At 37.2% G+C, this 13,692-nt stretch overlaps 2 protein-coding genes across 4 annotated transcripts; both read right to left on the reverse strand.

Annotated features, from left to right (window-relative positions):
* Window positions 1-2,037: 2,037 nt before the first annotated feature.
* On the reverse strand, window positions 2,038-5,198 carry LOC137578976 (putative alpha-L-fucosidase). 2 transcript variants are annotated; one of them, XM_068292615.1, is made up of 7 exons: window positions 5,091-5,198; window positions 4,470-4,948; window positions 3,923-4,365; window positions 3,722-3,863; window positions 3,334-3,440; window positions 2,372-3,264; window positions 2,038-2,307 (listed from the first exon to the last, which is right to left on the reverse strand). In XM_068292615.1, exons 3-7 carry the CDS (start codon window positions 4,149-4,151, stop codon window positions 2,200-2,202), a joined length of 1,479 nt encoding a protein of 492 aa, XP_068148716.1. In that variant the 5' UTR covers window positions 4,152-4,365; window positions 4,470-4,948; window positions 5,091-5,198; the 3' UTR covers window positions 2,038-2,199. The 2 variants fall into 2 exon arrangements, with proteins under 2 accessions (XP_068148716.1, XP_068148717.1); XM_068292616.1 differs by having other exon boundaries at window positions 4,470-4,943; window positions 5,091-5,193.
* Window positions 5,199-5,842: 644 nt separating this feature from the next.
* LOC137579060 (uncharacterized) lies at window positions 5,843-13,239 on the reverse strand. Of its 2 annotated transcripts, none has more exons than XM_068292742.1 (6): window positions 12,906-13,239; window positions 11,720-11,912; window positions 8,498-8,785; window positions 8,368-8,437; window positions 7,345-8,163; window positions 5,843-6,580 (listed from the first exon to the last, which is right to left on the reverse strand). In XM_068292742.1, exons 2-6 carry the CDS (start codon window positions 11,894-11,896, stop codon window positions 6,162-6,164), a joined length of 1,773 nt encoding a protein of 590 aa, XP_068148843.1. In that variant the 5' UTR covers window positions 11,897-11,912; window positions 12,906-13,239; the 3' UTR covers window positions 5,843-6,161. The 2 variants fall into 2 exon arrangements, with proteins under 2 accessions (XP_068148843.1, XP_068148842.1); XM_068292741.1 differs by having other exon boundaries at window positions 11,720-11,917; window positions 12,906-13,238.
* Between the last annotated feature and the right edge of the window lie 453 nt (window positions 13,240-13,692).

The raw sequence follows: 13,692 nt of genomic DNA on the forward strand, positions 1-13,692 counted from the left end.
AAAAAGTAATCCTGATAATTATATATATAATAATAATAATAGATATATGTATATAGAAATATATATATATCTCAAGCATACACAACAAACAGATCAGATCGTCTAAACATAATCCCCGCCCTCCCCCCGCTCCCCCTCCCCATCATTTAATTACATCTCGTATCTAGTGGATACTTTGGATTCTCATTATCATTATCATGATTCTTCAAATGGAATGAATGTTGAATTGGAATATGAACTAAACAAAAAGAAAAACAAAATCGAAGCGATTATCCCACCATGTGATTTAAAACAACAACAACAACAAGAACAAAAAGGAAAATTTCATTTCAATTATCAACATTATCAACAATAATAATATACTCACTCAATCAAGCTGTGCAATCATGAATTAAGAACTTGGCATTCTAGAATCGACACTCTTCAAAAATATATAAAAACAAAACATACATATATACAAACATACATACATACATACATACATATATATACATATATTTATATAGTAATGGATCGATCTCTAATTGTTCTAAATTAATTGTTGGCAGCATTATTCTTTACAACATCATCAAACGCCCCACCCCCGCCCATTGTCCCTTTCAACTCACATCATCGCCTAAAAAGCAAAATCAAATAAGAACTAAATATATATACAAATTATACATATATATAGGATATAACTCGAAACTCTGACAAAAACAAAGTGAAAATGAAAAAAATGTCTATGTTGTAAATCATGTAGAGTTTAAAGATTTCCATTATTACTATATATGTATGCGTATATATGTATATATATATATGTATATACATACATACATATATATATATATATATATATATACGTATACTATCTATATATTATATTATAAATGTATGTAAAACGGAAACAAAACAAATTTAAATTTTAGTAGCGCTTAACAAATTCTAGCAATTTAACAAATTTTAATTAATCAAATTAAAAAAAAAAAAATAAATAAAAATACAAAAAAACAACAACAATGCAACAAATTGCAACAAAAAAAAAAAAAAAAAACATAAAATAAAAATAATTTTTTTCTCTGTGTAAAAGTTGAGTAAAAAAAAATGAAAAAATTCAAAAATAAACCACAAAAAAAAAAAACCAACACCAAAAAAATCAATACAAAAAAAACAAAACAATAAATTTTTTAAATGTGACAAAAAAAAATAAAACAAAGTTGTTTCTCTCTATTTTCTTTAATGGTGTTTAGAGCCTTTCACAATCAAAGTTGCATTAATTGACTTTGGTTGAGGTTTTTGCACCTAGACTTTAATTTAAAATTTGGGAAGACTTCCCTTAACCCCGACACCCGGCAAATTGGTTGAAGATTTAAATTTAGCACCAAAAAGTAGGCTATGGAAAGATGAATAATCGTGGTAAGTGGTTTGTTGAATGTAAGTACATACATATAGTTTAGTCATTAAAGAATGACATTTCATTTCAGCAAGCAACAAATAAATACTCGTTATATACTTGACGTTTAGGATAATTCTTTAATAGGATACATGCGAATGTAGGTAAGTCATGAAACGCTTTAATCGGGTGTCATTATCATTAAAGAGAAGTAATGCCTTTAAAAATATCTCACAAGTTCAAAATTAAAGCGGAAAGAAATCATAGAAGCAATTCTACTCGACACAACACACTTCTGAGTTTCGTTTTTTGCCTTAAGCAAAATGTTTTTGGAGCAAGGTAGATACAGGAGGAAAGAAAACCTCTTTATTATACCAACGATCGAGTGCCGGCCCCAAAAAATGCTGGCTCAAAAGGTAGACCAAGGCGAGCTTTACAAGCTTTTAAAGCTTTCTTTCCCCACCATCAGAACAGGCATGTAAACTGCATTTACTGCAATGCCAAGTCTATCTAGGCAAAATGTTCTATCCTCTTTGTCGTCACATCCAATGGCCACATTCTTGGTCCTAACAAATTTTTGCCAGATCAGCCATTTATCAGGACTAAGCACCTTGAGGGCCACCAGACTGAAAAGTTGATTAAACAAAATAAGTAAAAGTCTCATATAATTTAAAAAATCGTTAGAATCGGTTTATTTATTCTTGCACAAGCCCAGTTAAAATTGTGTGTACGTTTTGTTAAAGATTTGATGGCTGCCAAAGATTTGATCCAACCAGCTAGGAAAATATTTTGAAAAATGAGTACATCCTTGCAAATTAAAATACTGCTTATGAGTTAATAGTTATTTTGAATGTCCAAGCATAGTCCAATCCACGTTTGTCTATACGGTTTTTGGGAGGAAATACAATATGTAGTTTATTATCCTGCGACGTCCACTGCAAAAAGAAGAATGCCAAATATCAGAAAATAGTTCAAGAATCTCACAAATATATTTCTTACCGTTATTTTGGTATCCTCCATGCCAAGCATAATTATTTGAGTGTTTGTTTTGTTAAAGAGTTGATCCTTGCCAACATAAAAACCGGTTAGAAGAATATTTCGAAAAGTGTATACATCCTTGCCTAGGGGATAAATGTCCAATTCATTGTCATCATATGGATAGTTGAGAACAAAGGCGTAGATGACAGTGGTCTTTGTGTCAGTCGAAGCCCGTTTCGTTGTATACCAAACATTCGGGGTTATGGAATCGTTTTGATAGATCCATGGAGTACTGCCGTAGATGCCCTCACCATTGATTTTCAACCAACGGCCCATATCACGTAACCGTTCCTCAAAGATCGGTAAGATGGTGCCATATTTGGTGGGTCCCACATTGATTAGGACATTGCCATTACAACTCACAGTGCTGACAATTTCCTTGATAACATCCTTGGAACTCATAAAATCCGACAAGGTCACGTCGAACCTCTGACCCCAGCTGGTGCGATCCAAGGTGAATGCATTCTCCCATTTATGTGTCTGCAGGACGCCAGGATTGAAACGATCGGCACAATTGTAGAAGTCACCATGCTGACAAGCTGTACCAAAACCCCAACGATCGTTCGTAACCACCGTGTCCTTGACAGGACTATCATTATAGAGCCATGCAATGAATTCCTCGGATTTCCAATATTTGGCTGGTGCCTCCCAATCGCCATCAGACCAAATGACATCGGGTAAATATTGTTCAACCAAGTCCATTTGTTCGGGTCGAACTTTTTGATTTACATAATTTTGTTGCATTAACAAGTGTAGTTTATCATCGATCCACAAACGATTGAACCATTCAAAGAGTGAATAGTATAAACCAAATTTCAGGTCGCTAACTTCCCTCACAGCAGCAGATAGTTCCTCTGGAAATAAATGGAATGAAAAATGTTGGATAAGATTTCTTTTAAATTACTCTGTTCATGTGTACTTACTGATTATATCCCGTTTGGGTCCAACATCCATGGAATTCCAGCCAAAACTGTGTTTTGAAGGCCACAGGGTGTATCCATCATGATGTTTACTTGTCAAAACAACATATCTGAGAAAATGTATAAGATAGTTGATAGAGCTTATGATTCAACGGTGAATCCAAAAGGGATTAAATGGGCTTGAATTGGAATTTTGGGCATCAAGAATGACTGACGATCAGAGTAGCCCATTATCTGGCATTGACATCATCTTTAGCTGATGCAACTATTCGATGACTTCATTCAATTTCAATCCTCGAAATTCCCAAAACAGCCCTCAAGTAGGGCACAACAGTCCCAATGTCCCAATGCCCAATGTTCTTCTTGTAGAGTTGTGAAGTCAAGACTGTACCTGGCTCCGCTATCTCTAAAAAGCAACGCCCATTGTGTGGCATTGAACAGCTCGGCTGTGAATTCCTCGGCGAATTGTTGATAAGTGAAATTTGGTTTATAATTACGTTGCATAAAACGTATATACTCTGGATTGTGTAGATCTATGATATGTAAATAAATGTAAATCCAAGGGAAATATTAAACGCTTGCCAATACTCACTCTGCCAATTGGTCCAAAACCATTCAGAACCAAAACTAGGCACTGAATAGACACCGTAGTGTATAAAGATGCCAACTTTTGCCTCCTCATACCAACGGGGCAAAGGTCTCTGATCCAGACTGGCCCAATTTGGTTCATATCGTGTACGCGGTGGACCAGGCACTTGACCTATACAAAAATCGGTGGATTCCACAAGAATCAGAAGTAGGCATATAGTTCCAAGAAGCATTATAGAGACTTCCGTTCCGTTGCAAGTTCCGTGTTCAACTAAATTGAAAAAGTTTGCTTCGACAACGACGACGACAACTAAGCATAAGATGCTTATCCGAAATGAAATGACATTTTATTAGTGGGAGGGTCTGCCTCTTCTCTCAACCGACTCTTTCTCTCTCCTTTTCTCTGTTTATGTATGAGAAACTGGACAGTCTGGATAACCGAGAGAACTGTAAATAGGTTGATAAGCATACAATTATTTGCATTACGTTGCTCTGTGACAGGTTTGGCAAGCAAATAAAAATCGACGCTATAAAAGTTATATATATTATACCCGCTATTGCAAATCGTCTCTTTCTCCTTCACCCATTGTTCTCGATAGCCAGTCCTCTGGTTAAGGTAGTGAGTTTTTCGGTTCAAACAGGTCGTCAAATCCAGTGAAATGAGTTTTCCGAGCACGTCTTCTGATGGAGCCATGATAGAGGCTTGCGGTATGGGAAGCTGCGAGGTTAAGTCCAGACCTCAACAAGTCGAATCCGAATCGGAGCTGGAAATGGAGGAAAATGGACTGCGGCCACCATTCATGGATATATTGCCGGAAAACAGGCCATTTGTGCTGGTCGTTACTTCTTCAGGTTGTCCGAAGGATTATTGCCATCTCCTTGAAGATTTCTTCGTCCTACTCCAGATTTATAGAAGCGTGGCTAGCTTATCTTTTAATGCTCTCGTTGCTCCCGTCACCGAGTTTAACAGACGAGTGTTCCTTGCACCCTCTAATGAAGACTTCGGAACGGGTGGAGCGAAACATCTGTCCTATGGGATAGTATGAGGCGGAAACTTTGATTCAGTTCTTACGTTTAAACGCGGCTAGAGTTACATGGCCGAAAGTCGAATGCACCTTACGTACTCTGCCAAAGCCAAAAACTCTAATAATGCGACAGGCGAATTCACTTACCGGGAAATATTTTTTGTTTTTTTAATGTTTTTTATACTTTTTACTTAATTTTGTTTTATTTTTGTACTACATTTTACCGAAAGTTTTTTAATGTTTTTCACTCTAGATGTGACTTGCTACTGAAATGAATCCGAAACGGATTCGGGGCATTGAAAATTTCAATGACAGAAGAAACACAAGGCCTACTTTGATTTTGAATTGAATTTAAAGAGTTTATGTTTTGATCGACTTTTATACCCTTCCGAAAAGGGTATATTCATTTTAGGATGATGTGTGCAAGGCATAGAAGGAAGAATTTCCGACCATATAAAGGGTATATATTCTTGATTATCTCGACGAGACGAGCTTAAATAGTCATGTCCATCTTTCCGTCCGTCTGAGTCAGGGCAAACACCTCGTAGACCGTAGGAGCTACACAGCTGAAACAGGGTATATAAGCTTCGGTGCGTTCAAAGTTAGCCCCGGCACTCTGTATTGTTAGTACTTTTGGATGTACTCTCCAAAAGAGATTGAAAAGTTTAAACCCAAAAGGATTATCCAATTACTGGTATCGAAAATATTCACAAAACTTTAATTTAAAAAGAAGAAATTTTAACAAACATTATTTGTAGAAATAAGATTTTGAGTGAGAGACAAAAAATTTTAAATGCTGTGGTGCTTTTTGCATTGCTTAAGCTTTTATTTTTTGCTTAGAAAGTAAAAAATGTTTGGAAAGGTGGGTTTTGCCCCCTAGAGTATGCAATGAGGAGTTCAATTCTTAACAGGGGCCACTTTAAAGTTGAATGCTAAATGATTGACATTCTATGTATGTATTTTCACGCTGTTGTCGTTCATTTGTTATCCACTGATTTGATTATGTAAAACTATACGCCATATGTTTGCAGTGATTCATTCCATATGGTTTGGTTTTCTCTTGCATCTTTTATGTTTTATTGTTTAGTTTCTCTATTCGCTTTATAATTTTTAAAACCTTTGTGCAATTTTTACTACTTAGATATGTATATGTATATGTTGACACTCATAGCCCAATAAGAGTTGTACTAATCTTAAGGATAAGTCTTCAAGTTCCAATCAGTTGGCCATCTGTTGAGAGTTGGATGATGATGTTGCTCCGATGATGAGCTGCTCCTTCTCATTCTCTGCGTTCAACAAATCCTTGCTAATTGAGCTTGTTGTCGCCGCGGTGGCCGTTAACATTGTCGTCGTCGTCGTCGTCGTCGTCGTTCTGTGCTTGTGTGAGGCCAATTGAGCCCGAGAGAGGACACTGCCATCACAGGTGACACAATGGTAGTGTGTATGTCGTAGAGCATAGGAACAGGTCGTTGATGAATCGCATATCTCATTGCTGGCCACTTTACGGAAACCAGCTGCTCGTACATATTCCAAACGTAAATGCAAACGGCGATGGGCCACCACTTTGTTTGAATCGGTGCAGACGTAATCGCATTTACGGCAATGGAAATGCGATGATTTCTTGTGAACAACGGCATCTGGTTAAGGTTAAAAGGGAATGGGAATGGGCATGGGCATTGGCATTGGGAGTTGGATGAGAAATTGAGATGGAGATTGAAATGGATTAGGGTTCATATGCATATATATTGTTTACTGCTGCTTAGATACAGTGAGAGAGAGAGAGAGAGAGAGAGCACGAGAGTGAGAGAGTGGCACAAGATAGGGGAAAAAATGTTTTCAGTTTCAGAATATTTTAAACCTAAGCCCTAAAGTGTGCACACAATTTTAGTATCACTCTCTCTATCTCTCTATAGTACATAAACGCAAGTCAATAAAATGAAATGTTTCTTAAGAATGAAAAGCAAAGTAGGACCAAAAACCGTTTAAAGAAAAAGTTGTATTAAAGATCTGTGTTAAAAGTTTTACTAGTTTTTGGTGTCATTGTTCAGTGCTTGCATTTGGTGGTGCAAATTGGCTGTAATAAGCCCTTCTAAAGTATGCAATTGTTAGTTGAATTCAGTTTCCGTCAATATAAGAAACATTTAAAATAATCTGTACTTAAAACGAACTGATCCTAATAGTAAATGGTTTTTAGTCCATATTTTCAATACAATACATAATTAAAAATTTATTTTTCGGCTACTATTGCATACTTTAAGGCGCCAAATTTCACTAATTTCACATTCCTTGGCAAGTTTTAACATTATCCTAATCGTCAAAGGCCAAAAATTAAAGTTTCTAATTAAGGGATGAGGCTACTTTTATTTGGGGAAAGTTCAATATTGTAGAAGTTGTTACCCACCTGATGAATCTTCTGCGGTTGCTGCTGCTGTCGCATAGCAACAGTTGGCCATGCCGCATTGCATATTGGCCCGATATTGCTGAAAATCATCACCCATTAGCGTATCCATGCGTTCATGTCGTGCTGTATGTTGAACGAATCGTGTCTTATCGCAAAAGCTATAATGACAATCCCGACGATTACAATGGAAATGTGATTGGTGATTCCGATAGCCACATTGCTCAAAGCTGCAATCCTCATTGAAGCGAAATTTAAGATAACCCGTTGGTATATCCTCGACACGTGTTCGTTTCGTTGTGGGTCTTGGCATGGCCGGAACTTGATTAAGGGTCTCATGTCTCAATGTCTGGTTGGGTGTTGTTGCATTCGCCGCGGCTGACGACGCCGCCGCCGCCGCTGCAGCAGCAGCTGCTGTTGCTGCTGCATTGATTAACATTAGCTTCTGTTGGGCTGCATTCTCGAGTAGTAAACGCATATCCATCGATTGGATGGGATTATTTTGGGATTGACTGGCTGCAGCCAGAAAACTAGGCAATAGAACTTGCCGCTGATATAGATCGATAAGTTGTTTAAATTGTACAAGATTAAGACCATTTCCTGGGTTTGCTTGTGGTTGTGTTGGTGGTGTTCTTGGTGGGTTGTTTTGGGAAATTGGTTGACTCGTTGTTGCTGTTGTTGTTGTTGGTGTCGGACGCATACTTAGATCTTCGGGTTGATCAGCAAGTTGGATGTGGGATGATGCCTCTTGCATGCTGTGATTTGGCATGGCCGGTGAGCTGGTAGCATTCTCTGGATAAAAAGTGCCAGCTGCCCGAACAACTGTAAAATAATTGAGAAAATTAGCCAGGAATTAGCCACACTTAATCTGTAAACGGGGCTCGATTTGCTCCTTAAAGTATGCAATAGACAAAAGTATTCATTATTTTCAATACATTTATAATGATGAGTATTAACGTTGCATACTTTGGGGGGCAAAGTTTCCCCTAATTCACAAATTCTAGATTTCTCTTTTCAAAACTCAACCTGAAACACGCTCTAGAATTTTGCAGGATGTTTTCTTTGAGGGCGCCATAACCAAGGCAGGTGAGATCGTCTAAAGAATTAAATAAAATAGAGTTATACGATTGAGAGATTTCCCATTCCTCTCACTCACTTGCGGTGGTGTTGAGGGAGAACGATCCGTGGTCACCGAATCCTTGCTAAATCCTTGGACTTGCTCTTGCCTCTCATGTGCCATCACCTGGCATCGGGTTGTCTCTGTTAGGCGACATTTCTTACGATTCCGATTGGTGGGAGGTGAGGTGAGATCTGTTACTGGATCCTCCAAAAAGCCACTTTCGTTAGGGACTAGGATCGTTGTTGTTGTTGTTGTTGAGCCAAGATTTTGTTCATTTCTCTCCAGTTTGAAGCTAGTGAATATGGCTTGCGGTGAATGTTGGGCCTAAAGGGGAGTAGGAGAGGGAGAAAGAGCTAGTTTCCAGGCCAGGTACACATACATATTTGAATTTGAAATTGGTAATTGGAAATGGAAACGGCATTCGGGCTATTGGGCGCGTCATAGATATATGAAAGGTATAAGGTAAAGTGGCAACCAGTTTATTATTTCCGAAATTACTGTTAATGTTTTTTTCTTCAATTTTTTATCCGTCAATTTTTGTTGTTGTTGGCCCAAAATGTCACTATTTAAATTTTGTTCACGCATTCAATCAATAATAAAATTATTCAAAAATGACAAAAAAACAAAAAAATAAAAAAAAAGAGAAACCACTTGAAATTTAAATCGCTTTGGAATGCCAACAAATGGATACTCTAACCCATAATTGGTTATATGAAAGTTATGGCCATTAAGGAAGGCGAAAAACAATTCGCATTACCCAAATATAAAACAAATACATATAAATTTAAACATTTGATACCCTTTTCTTAAATGCTCTTCAGAGTTTAAGGTTCAATAATTATTTTTAGGGTATTTAAGGCGACAATTTGTTTACAATTTTCATAATAATTACACAAAAAACATTTTTTCATTTGAAAGACAATAATATAATGAAACGAGTTTGACTTTACCTGATAAGTTGTGGCACACACACACAGATATATATATACACACGGACATATGTGGATATTTCACATATAAGTACACACACACCTTATTTGATAAAAAATACAATACATTTGTGCCTGTTTGTGTGTAGGGTATTATAATTATTATTGTTTCTTTTATTGTTGTTGTTGTTGTTGTACTTGTCGGTGCTATGTGAAGGCGTCGCTGAGTATTATATAGAATTTGTATGAATGAATGAATTTAAATCCAAAGTGAATATGAGCCACAAAATGACCCATTCCAGCAGCACTTTACTTCACTCACTCTCTCTCTCTCTCTCTTTCCGCCCTTTAGCACTCTTTCCTTCTTGTCCGCCTAAAATACTCTTAATTCAAGGATTGAGTGTCTAATATATAATAGTTAAGAAAGTATGACTATCTTGAGTATATAATAGTTAAGAAATTTAAGTGATATTTGCCATCAACATAATTTTAGATTATTTTTCTATCTTCTCTCTCTCTCTCTCTTTAACTTGTCCCCAGAAATTGTGATACGTGAAATTGAATATTTTTTAAGGAATCGCTATTAACTTGGCAAAGAACTTGCCTAAGGAAGAGTTATGGAGATTTTAAAGTTCAAAGACTTTATTCCTTTGAAAATATAGTTAACTCCCTTTTGTGGTCTTTCCTTTAAAGATCTATTATGATCAATAGATGAACCACTTAATATCTCTATAGACATGTTAAAGAGAATTAGACAAATATAGTAATAAACTAGTCGAGACTTAGTCCAACAACTTACATGGGATAATCTCTGTCATTAAAGAGAGCCGACATCTATTTCGATTTCGCATTGAAAACAAAGTCAAACTTAAAAGACTTATTATCATTTTATTTGTAAAGTTAACTTAAGCTAACACAAAGTTTAAGCCAACAGTTTCTAGCCATGGCTTCTGAGGCCTTTCAAAGAAAACTTTAAGCTTGGTTTAACAGTTGCTAATTGTTTACGAAATTCCTTTCATATTGATGTCAAATTTCTATGAAAAATTCATGACACATTAAAGAATAATTCAGAACAATTGCATTTCCCTCGAAAAAGAAAATTGAATGGAATCAACTGGTGCCCATTTCACCGACACCGTTTTCCTTCTCGAACTCCTCCCAAATGCTCAGTCTGTACAAATTCCCTTAAATGAAAAGAAAGAATACCACAAATGGCAATGGACAAAAATGAAGAAAAATAAAAATATTTATTCAAATTGTCTTGTTGTTTCTCTCTCTCTCTTTGATTTACACAGACACTATTGCCTAGTTCTCTTACCCCCTTGCGCCCTTGTCGTCATACAAGTCAAAACGATACCCTAACTACAAAATTTTGTTTTTGGTTGCGTGGGCTGGGGTAATCGTAGCCACAAGTGCGTGTGTGACTGCCTTTGCCTTGCCTCTTTTGCTGCACCAACAACAACAACAAAACTGGGCTCAATAATACACTCACAAAAACAATTCAACAAAAAATATGTAGAAATTATGAAAATGACAGTTAAAAAAAGCACAAAACGTTCGGGCTTGAAGGGGCCGTCGTGAAATAAATGCGGAAACACTTTGTTGTCAATATTAAATATGACGAATATGGCAAAAACCAAATCCGAAAGAGAAAAAACAAAAACAAAAAAGAAATACTCAATAAGATGCAAGGCACATAGCAAAATAAAATGCCGCATTAGGGGCTACCACCCCCGCCCTCTTTGCCGTCAATTGCCCGAAGGCGATTTGATGCGATGCGTCGCGACGAGACATTACGCGACGCGTGCTGCGGTACGATCAGGTGAAGTGCGTTGAGGTGAGGAGGGCAGGCAAGGTGCAAATTCCTAATATTAGGCCGCCAGACAAAACAACAAACGAACCAAACCTCCAACCCCAAAAAGGAATAAGGGCATATTGTCTATTATAGGCATGTACTATATAGAGGTACACACACACACACACACACACACACACACATTTGTATACATTTCCCTACATTGATGTCATTCTACACACATATTAACAGCTATTCTTGGCAATTAGTAGACATGGAGGTCAACATTGATTCCCCATGCTTTATGCCAGTTTGTTTGAGAATCGAACATCCGTTTGATCTCAATACTTTACTTTCATTCACGTAAATTGAATAATGTTCATTTCCGAACACGTCCAAGACATAAAAGTTATGTTTAGCAAGTTTAAAGGACTCAAGAAGTCTTGAATATGTCCAAAAGAAATCCAAATGCTTCTCAAAATAATAGCTAAGTATATTATTGGCATGATTATCTTATGTCTTTTGAGTACTTACACTCTTGTAGACCTCGACAAAACGATTTTTTGGCGGTCGTCCACGTTTCCGATTGAAGAAGCCATCAATTGAGGTAATTTGTGTTGGTTGTCCTCCTCCTCCTCCGATGGCTCCGCCGCCGACATCTGGGCCGCCATCGCTGCTGCTGCTGACCTCTAAACCGCCACTCTGATCCATTTGTCTTCGTCATAGGCTACTCTACACCAAAACCAAAAAAAAAAAAAAATACACACACACAAGAAAAGAGAAAACGAAATCAAAATATGGCAAAACACACAAAAAACTAAAGAATTCAATTTGCAAATTGATATAATGGGAATGCCCAGGCACAAGAAATGATGTGTGCAATCAGCAGAAAAAAAAAGGGTAGCAGAGAGGGTTGGTTGACCACACCTGGAAAAGGTTAATAGACCCCGAAAAAAAATACATTTCTAAGTAGAGTCTGACAAAAGAAGTTCAGGTTTCGGCGCCAGGCTTTTTCATTACCCCGCCCCTTCCACCCAGCAACAATTGCTCTGTTGGCCATTTGCCTTTTGGCTTCTTGTCTCTTTCGTATACATATGTATATGCATATGAGTGACTTCCAGGTGCAATGACTGCAAATGTTTCTATATGTATCTTTTGGATGTATCTTTATTTTTTTAGCCACCTACGAAGTGAATTCGTGGAATTTGTTGTGTTCATTTTGTTTTGCATTTCAAGAAAAGGTCCTTCACGATGATTGCATAAAATTTGCGCTTTTCTTATGAATAATATATGCCCAATTTGGAATAGAAGATGAAGAAGAGTCTATAGTGTGTTTCGTTCTGGGGATCTTAACTAGAGATTGTCTCTTAAAAGATTTTTAATCCAAATGCAATCTTCTTCTGGCTTAAATGGGTGGGCCTGTCAATTGGTTTTTTTTCTTCTCTTTTTTCCGAGTGACTAATTGCATCCTTACATACTTGATCTTGGTTTTGGTTTTGGCTTTGGTTTTGCTCTTGCCCTTGCCAAGTCAAGACAAGTTTGAATTGAATCGAATCGAGTATGTGTGCCGCTCCCCAATCCTGCAGATAGATATCTACATGAATGCATTTTTCAGTCATTCACATGAGCTACAACACACACACACACACACACATAGAGAGTACTCATTAGCCACAGTAGTAAGTGGTATTATGTAGTGGGTATAAATAGGATCTCGTACCTTTTGCAAATGCCGCAAAACATGAATTCAATACACATTGAAATTATCCAGTATCTTTTTCTTCTTCCTCCTCGTTCTCCTCTCCGTCACACAACAAAAGCGCAGATTCTTCGTCGATTAGGTTTACAATTAAATGACAGTTTGATGGCCACAACAACAAAAAAGTACCACAGCAAAAAAAAAAAAGTGTATACCAATATATTAACTTGAAGACATTTCACATTATTGTTATATATCACTAGACACTTTCGTTTCGCTTCATCTCTCATTTGTGTGTCCTGGTTTCACACAAGATGCCATCAACATAAGCATTTTGTTTTGATGAATTCATTCATTCAATAATCCATTACGTGATCGAAATATTAATCCAAATATTGTCGCGAGCCGCCAAAAAAAAAAAGGAGAGAAAAACCAAAAAAACCGAAACAAGAAACCGTCAAGAAAAGAACCTCAAGACAGACACAAACACACACCAATCGATCCGACACGAAACGCGTCTATTGGCGTTGAATAACAACGATCGAGTGCCGGCCCCAAAAAATGCTGGCTCAAAAGGTAGACCAAGGCGAGCTTTACAAGCTTTTAAAGCTTTCTTTCCCCACCATCAGAACAGGCATGTAAACTGCATTTACTGCAATGCCAAGTCTATCTAGGCAAAATGTTCTATCCTCTTTGTCGTCACATCCAATGGCCACATTCTTGGTCCTAACAAATTTTTGCCAGATCAGCCATTTATCAGGACTAAGCACCTTGAGGGCCCCCACCCTGAAAAGTTGATTAAACAAAA

The sequence above is a fragment of the Drosophila tropicalis genome, unplaced genomic scaffold, assembly GCF_018151085.1.
Source record: "Drosophila tropicalis isolate 14030-0801.00 unplaced genomic scaffold, ASM1815108v1 contig_694, whole genome shotgun sequence".
NCBI lineage: Eukaryota > Metazoa > Arthropoda > Insecta > Diptera > Drosophilidae > Drosophila > Drosophila tropicalis.